The sequence below is a fragment of the Denticeps clupeoides genome, chromosome 10, assembly GCF_900700375.1.
Source record: "Denticeps clupeoides chromosome 10, fDenClu1.1, whole genome shotgun sequence".
Classification (NCBI taxonomy): domain Eukaryota; kingdom Metazoa; phylum Chordata; class Actinopteri; order Clupeiformes; family Denticipitidae; genus Denticeps; species Denticeps clupeoides.
The window spans coordinates 11,091,399-11,104,304 of record NC_041716.1 but is presented as its reverse complement, the minus strand read 5'-3'; the positions used below and the strand labels follow the sequence as shown (position 1 = coordinate 11,104,304).

The window sequence follows — 12,906 nt, the reverse complement described above, 5'->3', positions numbered from 1 at the left end:
ACATACAGTACCACTGTGGATCACCTTCAGTCTGTATGTAGAAGGAACAGTGAACAGGTTCCTGCTTCTGGGCATCAGCCATCATTAATTTCTGATATTGGCTCACAGGATCTGTTTTGCTGGTCAGTCTGTCTCTGCCTTTTCACAGGTTAACACTCTACCACGCTGGTGTGTCTCAACTATGTCTACTGGCAGTGGTTCAGAGCGGAACTGATTTGAGTCATATGTTTCTTAACTCATCAGCTCTCTCTTGTCTCTTCCCTGTGGCGTGTAGAGAGACTTTGGCTAAACTTGATGTTTTGTAAGTGAAGTATAAGCAACCGAATGCCTTCATTTCCTGAATTCAGTTGACTCACTTGCATGTTTGATGAGTGTGATATTGTTGTGTAGATCAATCCACCTTCCTTGCTTAGTCAAAAACTCTTAGTCCTCTGCTTGCAGAAAACATTCCACATGGCCTTTTGACCTGCTCTTAACTGGTTCCAGTTCACGATATTCTACAATTTTATGTACCCCGCATGCATCAAAAATATGCATTATGTTTTTTTGCCTTCTGGACAAGATTGATGTGAAGGGGCATTGCAAATGGAAAACATGTTATCACACTGTTGGCATGTAACAAAAATCACAAATTCTAACATTTTAGAATTTAAGTACCTTCTTAAAATTTTACGTTAGAGTAGCGTATACTATACGCTACTCTAACGTAAAATTTTAAGAAGGTACTTGTTCGATTCAATATACACAGGAGATTGAAATTAGACCAGAAAGGTGCCCTTTGGGAATTTGCAAGTCTCAAGAAAGGCGAATAGATGTCTGCAAATCAATTTGAAACAGTGTGTGAGTATTTTGCTTGTGACACTGTGAATGATATATTAGAGTGTTTCTCCACCTAAGCAGCATTGTCATTGCATTCTCAACAATTACTCAGTTAGCACCTCCACATCTGTGGCAGATGGTTTTGATCTATAAGGGATAGTGGATAAAAAAAGTGTAAAAATTAAATGAAGAGGTGCTACAACAAAGTATATGTCTAAGGGTGTTCACATTTATGCAACCAGCTCATAGTATGTTTTCAGTTTTTTTTTTGCCCTAAACAGATTTAAATTTAAATATTAAACTGCTGCAATATGTTCACATTATCTGTGGTGTCGTGTGCAGGATTCCAGATAAGATCTCTGGTCAGTATGATTGGATTTGCCAGAAGTGACATTCTGCATTACTTTGACGTGCTTTGGAAGTAGCTTGACTATACTATTGAGTTGGCCTGTATTAAATGCAGCTCTTTTTGTAGAAGGCCTATTAGTATCCGTGCCACCTGCTGACTTCATAACAGTCAAAAGCTTCCAGACTGCTTCCTCTCAACCCTTCAGCTTCTGCCCCTGTGGGAGATCTGAGACTCCTTGGTAAAACCAAAGGCTGCATAATCTCATCCTTCACAATCAGCCATGACCAGCCTGAACAGATATTCTCCCATGGCCTCTGAGATCATAGAGTGAAGATATACGATGGGATGGACTTTACAGCTAGTAATAGAATTGACTTCAGGTGTGCCAGTGAAGATATTTTGAGACACAAGAGAGGCTTACCTGACTGGGGTCTATTTGATACAGTGAAGGAAAACCCAACCTCAGCATAAAGGACAAAATGTTAGAGTCGGATAGAAGGGGGTAAGAGTCAAACAGAATGGTTGTAGGATGTTACAGTCTGCCCTTACCTGGGATCATGTGTAAGCTCCCAAATCAACAAAGCATTAAACTTTTGTTAACATAAGTATATACTTAACATAAGTATATAACATAATTACTACTGAATGTCAATATTTAGCAAGTCTGATGAGAGCAGATTTGAAATAGAAATATTTCACCTACATTTATGGTTAATTTTTTTTGTGTTTTATGGTTCGGTTTTTTTAGTCCTGTGCTGAAACTATTACCCCTCCTTCTGGTGGAAAGAAGCAGTGCTGGTAGATTCGGGGTCTTAATTGGTGCATACAGGGAGTGCAGAATTATTAGACAAGTTGTATTTTTGAGGAATAATTTTATTATTGAACAACAACCATGTTCTCAATGAACCCAAAAAACTCATTAATATCAAAGTTGAATGTTTTTGGAAGTAGTTTTTAGTTTGTTTTTATTTTTAGCTATTTTAGGGGGATATCTGTGTGTGCAGGTGACTATTACTGTGCATAATTATTAGGCAACTTAACAAAAAACAAATATATACCTATTTCAATTATTTATTTTTACCAGTGAAACCAATATAATATTTCCACATTCACAAATATACATTTCTGACATTCAAAAACAAAACAAAAACAAATCAGCGACCAATATAGCCACATTTCTTTGCAAGGACACTCAAAAGCCTGCCATCCATGGATTCTGTCAGTGTTTTGATCTGTTCACCATCAACATTGCGTGCAGCAGCAACCACAGCCTCCCAGACACTGTTCAGAGAGGTGAACTGTTTTCCCTCCTTGTAAATCTCACATTTGATGATGGACCACAGGTTCTCAATGGGGTTCAGATCAGGTGAACAAGGCCATGTCATTAGTTTTTCTTCTTTTATACCCTTTCTTGCCAGCCACGCTGTGGAGTACTTGGACACGTGTGATGGAGCATTGTCCTGCATGAAAATCATGTTTTTCTTGAAGGATGCAGACTTCTTCCTGTACCAGAAACTGGCAGTAGGACTGGGAGTTGAGCTTGACTCCATCCTCAACCCGAAAAGGCCCCACAAGCTCATCTTTGATGATACCAGCCCAAACCAGTACTCCACCTCCACCTTGCTGGCGTCTGAGTCGGACTGGAGCTCTCTGCCCTTTACCAATCCAGCCACGGGCCCATCCATCTGGCACATCAAGACTCACTCTCATTTCATCAGTCCATAAAACCTTAGAAAAATCAGTCTTGAGATATTTCTTGGCCCAGTCTTGACGTTTCAGCTTGTGTGTCTTGTTCAGTGGTGGTCGTCTTTCAGCCTTTCTTACCTTGGCCATGTCTCTGAGTATTGCACACCTTGTGCTTTTGGGCACTCCAGTGATGTTGCAGCTCTGAAATATGGCCAAACTGGTGGCAAGTGGCATCTTGGCAGCTGCACGCTTGACTTTTCTCAGTTCATGGGCAGTTATTTTGTGCCTTGGTTTTTCCAAACACTTCTTGCAACCCTGTTGACTATTTTGAATGAAACACTTGATTGTTCGATGATCACGCTTCAGAAGCTTTGCCATTTTAAGAGTGCTGCATCCCTCTGCAAGATATCTCACTATTTTTGACTTTTCTGAGCCTGTCAAGTCCTTCTTTTGACCCATTTTGCCAAAGGAAAGGAAGTTGCCTAATAATTATGCACACCTGATATAGGGTGTTTATGTCATTAGACCACACCCCTTCTCATTACAGAGATGCACATCACCAAATAGTAGGCTTTCAAGCCTATACAGCTTGGAGTAAGACAACATGCATGAAGAGGATGATGTGGACAAAATACTAATTTGCCTAATAATTCTGCACCCTCTGTATTACGTATACAGAAAAACTGCATCAGTATGCTGGCATTGCTGGTGTAATAAAAAAAATCACATGATGGAGCTGAAGTTCTGCATGAGAGTTATGGGCTTTGTCCCAACATTTTTAAAAAAGTGGCTCACGCTCCTCTGCTCTGAAAATGTTTTTTTCTCTCACCTTCACTTGATTCACTTAATTTGGCTCAAAAATGTTCACTGCATTTAACCACCTCTATAGCATTTAATTCATAAGTCAGGTTGTAATATTATCAGGGATGCACTTTACTTTATATTTCATGTGTTTATCAGTCAGCCAATCTCAGGTATTTCTTCCAGAAATTAAGTAGACAATTTGTACAATTTCTGGCACATGCAGAAATAAATCTTAAAATGGCATATGTGTGGTCTATGTCAGGCCTGTTTTCCCGCAAGTTAGGAAGTTATTGTGAAGACACACACTGAAAAAATGGTTTCCTTTTGGGGCTTGTGGCTTTTTTTGAGAGACATTTAACTTATTTGAACTTTTGAAAGTCTGGAATTTGTCCTCAAGGGTGTCAGCTGTATGTCTGTCTATGATCTTCAGAGTATAAATTCCAGATTTGACAAGCAGTATTAATTTCATCCATGGATTGTTCACCATCCATCCTTATTTAGGTTAGATGAGAGGGATCAAGGAATTCTTTGGTCACTCTATTCATCAGCTGTGTTGATGCCAGCTGTGTGGGTGGCAGGAAGAGTGACATATTTTCTAAATCAAATTTATTTACATGCTCCAGGGTCCCTGGGTCATTTCATTCTGATAAGATCCATTAATGTCATTCCAATTTTCATCTGAAATTGATATGGGTCATTCTCCCATATCTAATAAATCTTATCCTGAAAAGCAACTTTTGGCAAAGGTGCAACCTTCAGTGCCAGTAAGCTATTTTCAAATGTAGAAGGATGCCTCTAGTCAAGCTGGAAACATAAGCATAAGTGCCTGAACATCTCTGTGACCTCGGCAGTGTGGTCATATGGCACCAAAACAGACAGTTTTCTGGCCAGAAACACCAGATGTGGTTTTGGCATAAAAAATATCTATGGTCATATGCAAAACAACTTAATCTCCACAGTGAAATACAGTGGTGCATGCGGCTGTTTTCAATCTAAAGTCATGAAAACCATGTTAGCAGTAAATGACACTTGAGTCTGTTCAAGGTCTTGTGACATTTCAATGTGTCCAAGCTTAACAGGAAAAGACTATAAAAGTGGATAACATGATAAAAGGATCATTTGGAACTGAGAGACATAAAATACGTTGTTGGTGACCAAAGTTGTTGACCTCCCCAAATTCTCCCACACCGCTCCAGTTGGTACATTCCCTCCACTGGCTTCCTGTAGCTGTCTACATTAAATTTAAAATACAGGTGCTCGCCTACAAAGCCAAGGAAGGGTCAGCACCCTCGACCCTCCTCTCATCACTTCTTGCTCTGCACCTCAATCTCACCCATCCTCCAGCGCTGCTCGACTGGTAACCTCTGTCAAGGTACTTGGTAAGCATTCATCTAAACTCTTGTCTGTCTTGGCTCCTTGGTGATGGAATGAAGGATCACTGGATGTCATCAAAAATCATCAAACTCCTCACTTTTAGAGGAATGTACATTTTTGTAAAACAAACAAACAATCAAACAAATAAACAAACAAATAAATTAAGGCACTGGGTTCTGAGTGGTTAAGCAATTGGTATCTACAGATCATTCAAGTGAACCAAATGAGGAATTTCAGTGATGGATATATTAAAGTAAGTTGCTCTGGATAAGAATGTTGGCCAAATGCTATGAATTGTAAATTAGTGGCTCTGCCCTTGAGTGGTTTAAATCATGCCTTAGTGAAATAAAGTATGGGGTGCATCAAGGCTCCATACTCGGCCCAATTATGGCTTTTTAACCTAACCAATATCATCTCCAAAACCAGGCATGTAGTAGTTACGTTTCATACGATTATTAAAAACTTCAAAAGACCAAAAGTAGATCAAAAAAGCTCAGAACGTACCAAAACAATGGTATCGGACAACAATGTTTCACAGCCATCAGCATGAGGAATTACACAAAATACATCTGGTTATTTCTTCTTTTTTTGTTCAAAGTGCCCAGAAAATAGAAGAATGGCACTGAAACAATTCTTTGGTCAAATTGCATAGAGCCTGTTGTGAGACATGTATCTGTTATTCCTCAGTCTGTGCAGATAATTTCGCTTGTCTTCATGGCTTGACGCCACTTGTCTTCAATGCAGCAGCCGAGCCGATTGTTTTTTTTAATGACTGCAGGCATTTGGGATCCTTTGTGCTGCAGCCAAAATAAACATCCTAAACCACCTCAAGGGTTCGTGTTATAACAGAGATCGAGTTCAGGCAAACAGATACACACTTGCACACATGAAGGGGCTCACAATACCAAATCTGGACTGCAGCCATAAAAGGAAATTATTTAATGGCACTTATGAAGAAGCGATATTTAGGTGGATACTGGATGCATATACAAAATATGTATTAAATATAATCTATTTAAAACCACCCTAAAGGTATCTAAAGCACGAGGCTACACCAGTCCCACTTATGGTACAAATTCAGCTTAAGATAAGATAACAATAAGAATAAAGAGGTCCTAGAAGTCCAAAATTTGCACACATCACAACAAACCACTAAGAACAACAGATTTTCAAGTCTAAATGCTGATTTAAACGAAATCAACAAAGGCAAAACACGGGGAGAACAAGTCATACTAACTGCGCTTGCTTGGAAGGACATCAAGGTGAATGAGCTAAAAATGTTCCAGCTGGATATTTAGTTGTCCTTTGATCATATTTACCTCTTTTATAGGATGAATGTGTTTCTGCTCAGCTGCTACTAGCAATGTGAATACTGACGTAAATCTAATTTTTACAACTTGAATAAAGAAATTTCAATATTTGCAAAGGAGTTTAGCATGTTTAATAGACATGGTTTCATGGTCTGGATTAGACCTGTGTCTCTGAATAAAAGTAAAATAACAAACCTCAAATGATAAAGAAAAAATGAAAATTACAACTGATCAGAAATCAAGTTCCCATGCCTACCAGTAATACAGGGGGCACAAAATGAGGAGATTAGAAGCAGGGAGAGTGACGCATAATGACTTTCCAGGCTGTGTGGGAAAGTCTCTTGTGAATTTTCACTTCACCTCACAGTTCAGCAGGTCAGCAGAACTAGAAGCCAACCAGCCAATATACACTGACACCTGAGTATATGTGTAGCTTGGAAACAGAAAGACAGCTTGATGGAGGAAACATTTAACAGCATTTGTTCTGTGTGATGTGATCCACCAAACACTGGATTAAAAATATTGTAAGCAACCTTTGACGCTTGACAAATACCTGGCATTTTGCCTTTCAGCTGTTCGCATTATAAAATGCTTAAGCAAAAATTGTGGACATGAGTTAATGAAAAGTTTTGTTTCTTCTTATTCAGGTTCAGATAGTAAAAATCCAGACCAAGATTTTGTATCAACCAATGTGTCCTCAGGACCTAAACCAGTTTGGCTGGTTGAAACTAAATCTTACTCATGAGACAACATGTGAATTACTCTGCCTTCTCTAGACTTATGGGATGAACTTGAAAGCAGGGCCTTGACCTGATGGTTCAGCCTGGGAGCTGAGACCTCTGAGATGGGTTACACAGTTCATGCTCGAGAATGTGTACAGATACAGTGGGAACCAGTTGTGCTGGGTCAACTGCCAAAGAATTATTATAGCAAAAACATGAACAAGCAAAGGGCACACTTCATATGCTTGTTACCAAAATATGAAGAAAAATGAATCATGTGGCAACAACTCAATAGTAAATGCTACAATGATTTCATCTGCACTGTATAAAACTGTATTTTTAAATTGGCCAGTGGTGGCCTAGCGGTTAAGGCTGCACACTGCTCACTAATGGTGATGGGTTAAAAGCAGAGGACACACACCATTGTGTGCTGTGCTGCCGTGTATCAAAATGACAATCACTTCAGTTTCTCTTTCAATACTTTTAACTGCGTAATATTTACATTTACAGCATTTACCAGGCATCCTTATCCAGAGTGACTTACAATGAGTAGTTACAGGGACAGTCCCCCCTGGAGCAACTTAGGGTTAAGTGTCTTGCTCAAGGACACAATGGTAGTAAGTGGGATTTGAACCTGGGTCTTCTGGCTCATAGGCAAGTGCGTCACACATAAAAAAAAAAGAAATATAATTTGTAGTCAAAAGGTTATTCCTCAACATCCAGCCTTGTCTTGGGGGTTGAACCTGTGACTTTGAGGTCATCTGGTTTTACCCATTAGGCTGCTACCACCCTACATAAAGGTTTGATTAGCTTGGTCAAGAAAATCTGAGCAATAGCATCTTGAATGTACCCTATAAAGGGTCTTTAATACTGGCAAAATCCGTCTAATTTGTAATAAATGATCCCAGCAGGAAAATTTGCCATGCAATAAAACACATTTCATGAGAGCCTGAGGTCTGCTTGCCACATCAAGCGTGCTTAGAAAGAGGTGAATGCTGCCCAGTAAGAATGTCCAATTCACCCAAACATGGACGAACTGTGGATGAACTGTGGGGTGAAACCATAGACCCTCAGTCGTATTGTCATGTTGAGTACCGCAACAGACCCCAGGTCAAATCAAAGTTGCTTTACAGAAAGTATAGTGTAATTGTACATTACATTACAACCACGATGAACATTACATGGGACAATTTCACAGGACATTTCTCAGATGGAACGCTAACACTTTAAGTTGTTAAAGGTAATAAAAATGGAGGGCAAGTTTTTAGCAAGAGTTGGATCATTACTGTTAATTAACACGTAGGCAATACACAGATCAGTGTGGCAGGTGTCTGTCAGTGGTTACGCTACCGCAAAATGTAATGCTGAGACAAAGAAAGCCTGAAGTGTTTACTTTAGTAGAATAATACAGTGCAGATCCCACACATGGTTCTGTTTCATTTCTGGAGCCAAAGCATATTACAGAAATTCCAACACCGGGCCCTCTGGCTTCATCGACACGGATCTGACATCCATTATTGGTCTACGGGATCTGTCACAGATTTCAGCCTGAACCTCATGCAAGCCTCTGAGCCAGTTTAGCTTAGCACCTATCTATCTATCTTTAAAGACCCCCTTGCATGCCCTGAGGTCCAATGTCCAGATACCCTGGGACCAGTTTGTCAAACTGTCTGTGGGTGAGACTGGGGGACAGAAGTCTTGGGGATTTTTTTATTTATTTTAAAGGTCAGAAGGGCAGTTAAGACGGTATAAAACACGGAGAAAAAGTAAACGCAGAGGCAGGCGGATTCAGGGAGACACGAAGGTGATCCTCTGCTCAACTTGTCTATGTAAAATTGAGACTGACTGCGAGTAAGAACAGGTTTCCATTGAGAATTTTTCTCCCAGCATTAGGTCACATGATCTTGGGAATGGGAGCACAGGACTGGGTTCTGCTGTTGCTAACAGTCACAGTGACCTCAAGCCACGCTTTACGAAGGTACAGTTTGCTCATGAATCTTTTTTTCTGTCTTTAAGTGTCTTCGTCTAACTTTGTAAGTGTTTGATATTCATGCAAAATTGAAATTGCAGTTGTGCGTGTTGGGGGTTTATAACCTACGTATTTTGTGTTGAACTCTAGGATCACTCTGAAGAAAATGCCCTCCATACGCGAGACCTTAAAAGAAATGGGCGTAGAAGAAGTATTTGCTCAACTGGCCCAAAAAAGTGGAGATGATGCGTCTCCCCACAATGGCACTGCCCCTACTCCACTCACAAACTACTTGGACGTAAGACCTTTTACCAAGAATAGAATGAACGGACAATAGGATATATGCATTGAAGGAGTGGCTTTTCATAAAAATTCTGGGTTAATTCATCCTGGAACTACAGCGATTAGCAAGAATAGGCAGAAATCAAACGTTCTATCAACACTTATTCTGTCTTTTTACATATCAAATAGCTTTTCTGTTTCTGTCACCTTCAGACCCAATACTTTGGGGAGATCAGCATAGGCTCTCCAGCACAAAGGTTTAATGTGGTTTTTGACACGGGATCAGCCAATCTGTGGGTTCCCTCCTACAGCTGCTCCCCGCTCTACACCGCCTGCTGTGAGTAGCAGAGTTTCTCACACATTTCACTTCATATCCTTCTTCAATATCACAGTCTCGGCAATTCCAACTGGGTAAAAGTAAAGGCTAGATTGTAGGTATAATAACTGTGTACCTATAGTTCTTCTGGTTGCGCACTTCATATTTATTGTTCTCAAAGGTTCCTGATTACAATAGCCTGGATGAACATTGATAGACATCACATCCTTAGATAAAATACAAAACTTTTCAATTTAATATTAAGGGTGTAGTAAAAAATGCCATTCACAGCCATCTTCATTTTTATTCAGATTTTTACTCATAAGACAAACCCACTCTTCTTTTCCAACAGTCACGCACAACAGATACGACTCATCGAAATCCTACACACATGTGGAAAATGGCTCTGGATTCTCCATCCAGTATGCTTCTGGAAATGTCCGAGGATTTCTCAGTGAGGATGTGGTGGTGGTGAGCAAAATCCAGCTACATGGAGATAACAAGCAACAGATTTCCAGCATTTCCTGTATGGCTGAATGAATAGTCATTTAAAAAAGCAATAATATGTCAACCATAATACTGATATTGGTAACTTCACCTCCACAGAAATATAGCAATACATCAGGCATCATATAAATGTCTGGCGACTAAAGCTGCAATTTCATCCATATGTCATATTTCTTGATGAAACATTTCTTTTGGCTTGGAACTCCATAGGTGGGAGGCATCCCAGTGGTGCAGGTGTTTGCTGAGGCCACGGCTCTGCCAGCCATTCCTTTCATCTTCGCCAAGTTTGATGGGGTTCTGGGAATGGGCTATCCTGACAGCGCCATTGACGGCATAACACCAGTGTTTGACCGCATCATGTCTCAACATGTGCTCAAAGAAAATGTCTTTTCTGTCTTTTACAGCAGGTTGGTGGAATGTGATAATTGTGCTCACAGACATACTCAATACTTTACCATCTATAAAGTAGTTATTTGCGATTTAAATAATTTACTGCATTCGCAAAGTTTACAGTTAACTCAATACATTTGATGTTCTGTGCAGGCATTCTTTGGAAATTATAATCTCTTATACTACTCATTACTGTGGCAATTATTCATTTTACAGTTTATTCTTCACTGTATAATATGTCTGGCAGGGGAGCTGAGTGGTTGGGGGCCAAAATTGATGAGATCTTGCATAGTCTGTACTTATTCGGATCAAGTGCACTGACCTGGAAGAAAAACGTTGCAGGATTCCATATAAGCCATGCAAGATCAAAGATTGGGCAAACAATTTTTCCCCCCACCCAATAAACATTTTATCTTCTCCATGCTCCTTGTGGGGAAAACTGTACTTAAAAGTACTGTAATAAAAATGATGAAAATTACGCTATGAATTTTACAGGGAGTTTAAGCACATACCAGGAGGAGAGATTGTTCTCGGTGGCACAGATCCAAACTATTACACTGGATCCTTCAACTACATGAACACCACAGAAGAAGGGAAATGGGAGGTCAACATGAAGGGGTAAGAATGCCATTGTCAGCATCACCTGCTGTATTATTTACATGACAACAAACTGCCCCACCCTTCTCTTTCCCAGTGTGTCTGTAGGGGCAGATAAGTTGTTCTGTAGGGAGGGATGCACAGCTGTGATTGACACAGGCTCCTCCTACATCACAGGCCCCGCCTCCTCTGTCTCCATTTTGATGAAGGCTATTGGTGCCACGGAGCAACCAGATGGTGGAGTAAGTTCTGGTTAAGGTTACTTACTATCCAAAACCACATTATCCATTTTGGGGTATCCATATATTTGGTTATCTGTGCCTGTTATCAAATGTCAGTGTAGAATTTTCAGAAATTATTGTAAACTAATAACAACTGCATATGGCAATGTTGGCCTAGTGGCTAAGCAAGAGGATTTGTAATCGGAAAATTGTGGGTTCAAATACTGAACCGCCAAGGTGCCACTGAGGTCCCCTTGAGCAAGGTTCCATCACTAATGATGGGACAAATGCAGAGGAAACATTTTGTTGTGTGCATTGTGTGTTATACTATGCAGTGTAATCACTTCACTTTCATTTAAAGAGCAGGTCAGTGAACTTTATTCCTTGTGTCTGAAATGAGATTGCAATGAGACTGATTTAATTCAGAGTCCACATTGTTTTGAAGGTCAACAAACATTCCGACACATGCACATAAAAACACACTATGAAAAATTGTGACCACTGATCCCTTGTAATGTTAGTACACAGTGAACTGTGACCTGGTCAAGTCCTTACCCTGCGTGACCTTTCACCTTGGAGGTCAGGAGTACCCACTCACAGAGGAAGACTACATCCTCTTGGTAACAAATGAATTTCTAGCACTTCTTAATGCATGCAATTCAATTTCATTTCAACATATATGCACCAGTATACTGTAATGTACTGATGTCTTTCAGAGTGATATATCATTATAACAACCTCTCTCCTCACTTGTCCACTTGTAGCAGTCACAGTTTGGAGAGGACATCTGTACCGTCACATTCAAAAGCCTGGACATACCGCCCCCTACTGGCCCAGTCTGGATACTTGGAGCTAACTTCATAGCACGCTACTACACCGAGTTTGATCGCCACCATAATCGCATAGGCTTTGCCAAAGCTGTGTGATGAAGAGTCTCACAATTAGCTAACAAAATGTAACTGATGAATTTTAACAATAATCAATGCACTGGAGAAGATCATTTGCATGAACAGGTAAAGTTTGTAAATGTTATGACTATAAAAGCTATGCACTTTTTTTGTACCTACTTGCTTTGCATAATGCATTAAGATAAGCTTATGTATGTGAGCACTATTCCTGTTTCAAGAAGTTAGAGAGCAAAGACTGGTCAAAAAAGGCAAAATAAAGTGACAGTGTGGGTCTAAACATGTGAAAGTGAAGTGATTGTCTTTGTGATGCACAACAAGCACACGGTGCACGTTACTTTGCTTAGTTGTTCCTTGGCAGTTCTGGATTCAGCTAACTTCAGATTATGGGTCCGCTTCCTTACCACAACTGCCCCTGCCCACCACATGTGGGTTTGTTCTGCTGTTATTACTTGATATTGGAGTTTCATAATTGTACACAAAACAAATTGAAGACACACATTCACACTCAACAAATCATTACTTTCACGACAGCCACAAACACTGTCATAATGTTTCCAGCTTCAACACACAACAAACCAGCAAGTCACCCCATTTATCTTAATCTCATTTTGTAATTGGAAGATTTAAGATATATAGCGGGAGCAAAAAAGTA

General features: G+C 40.0%; 1 protein-coding gene across 1 annotated transcript; it reads left to right on the top strand.

Annotated features, from left to right (window-relative positions):
* Positions 1 to 8,856: 8,856 nt before the first annotated feature.
* On the top strand, positions 8,857 to 12,536 carry ren (renin). Its single transcript, XM_028993583.1, has 10 exons — positions 8,857 to 8,868; positions 8,952 to 9,042; positions 9,184 to 9,331; positions 9,529 to 9,652; positions 9,984 to 10,102; positions 10,349 to 10,545; positions 11,024 to 11,146; positions 11,223 to 11,367; positions 11,868 to 11,966; positions 12,111 to 12,536. The coding sequence occupies exons 2-10, from the start codon at positions 8,963 to 8,965 to the stop codon at positions 12,270 to 12,272; spliced, it is 1,197 nt and encodes a 398-aa protein (XP_028849416.1). The 5' UTR covers positions 8,857 to 8,868; positions 8,952 to 8,962; the 3' UTR covers positions 12,273 to 12,536.
* The last annotated feature ends 370 nt before the right edge of the window (positions 12,537 to 12,906 follow it).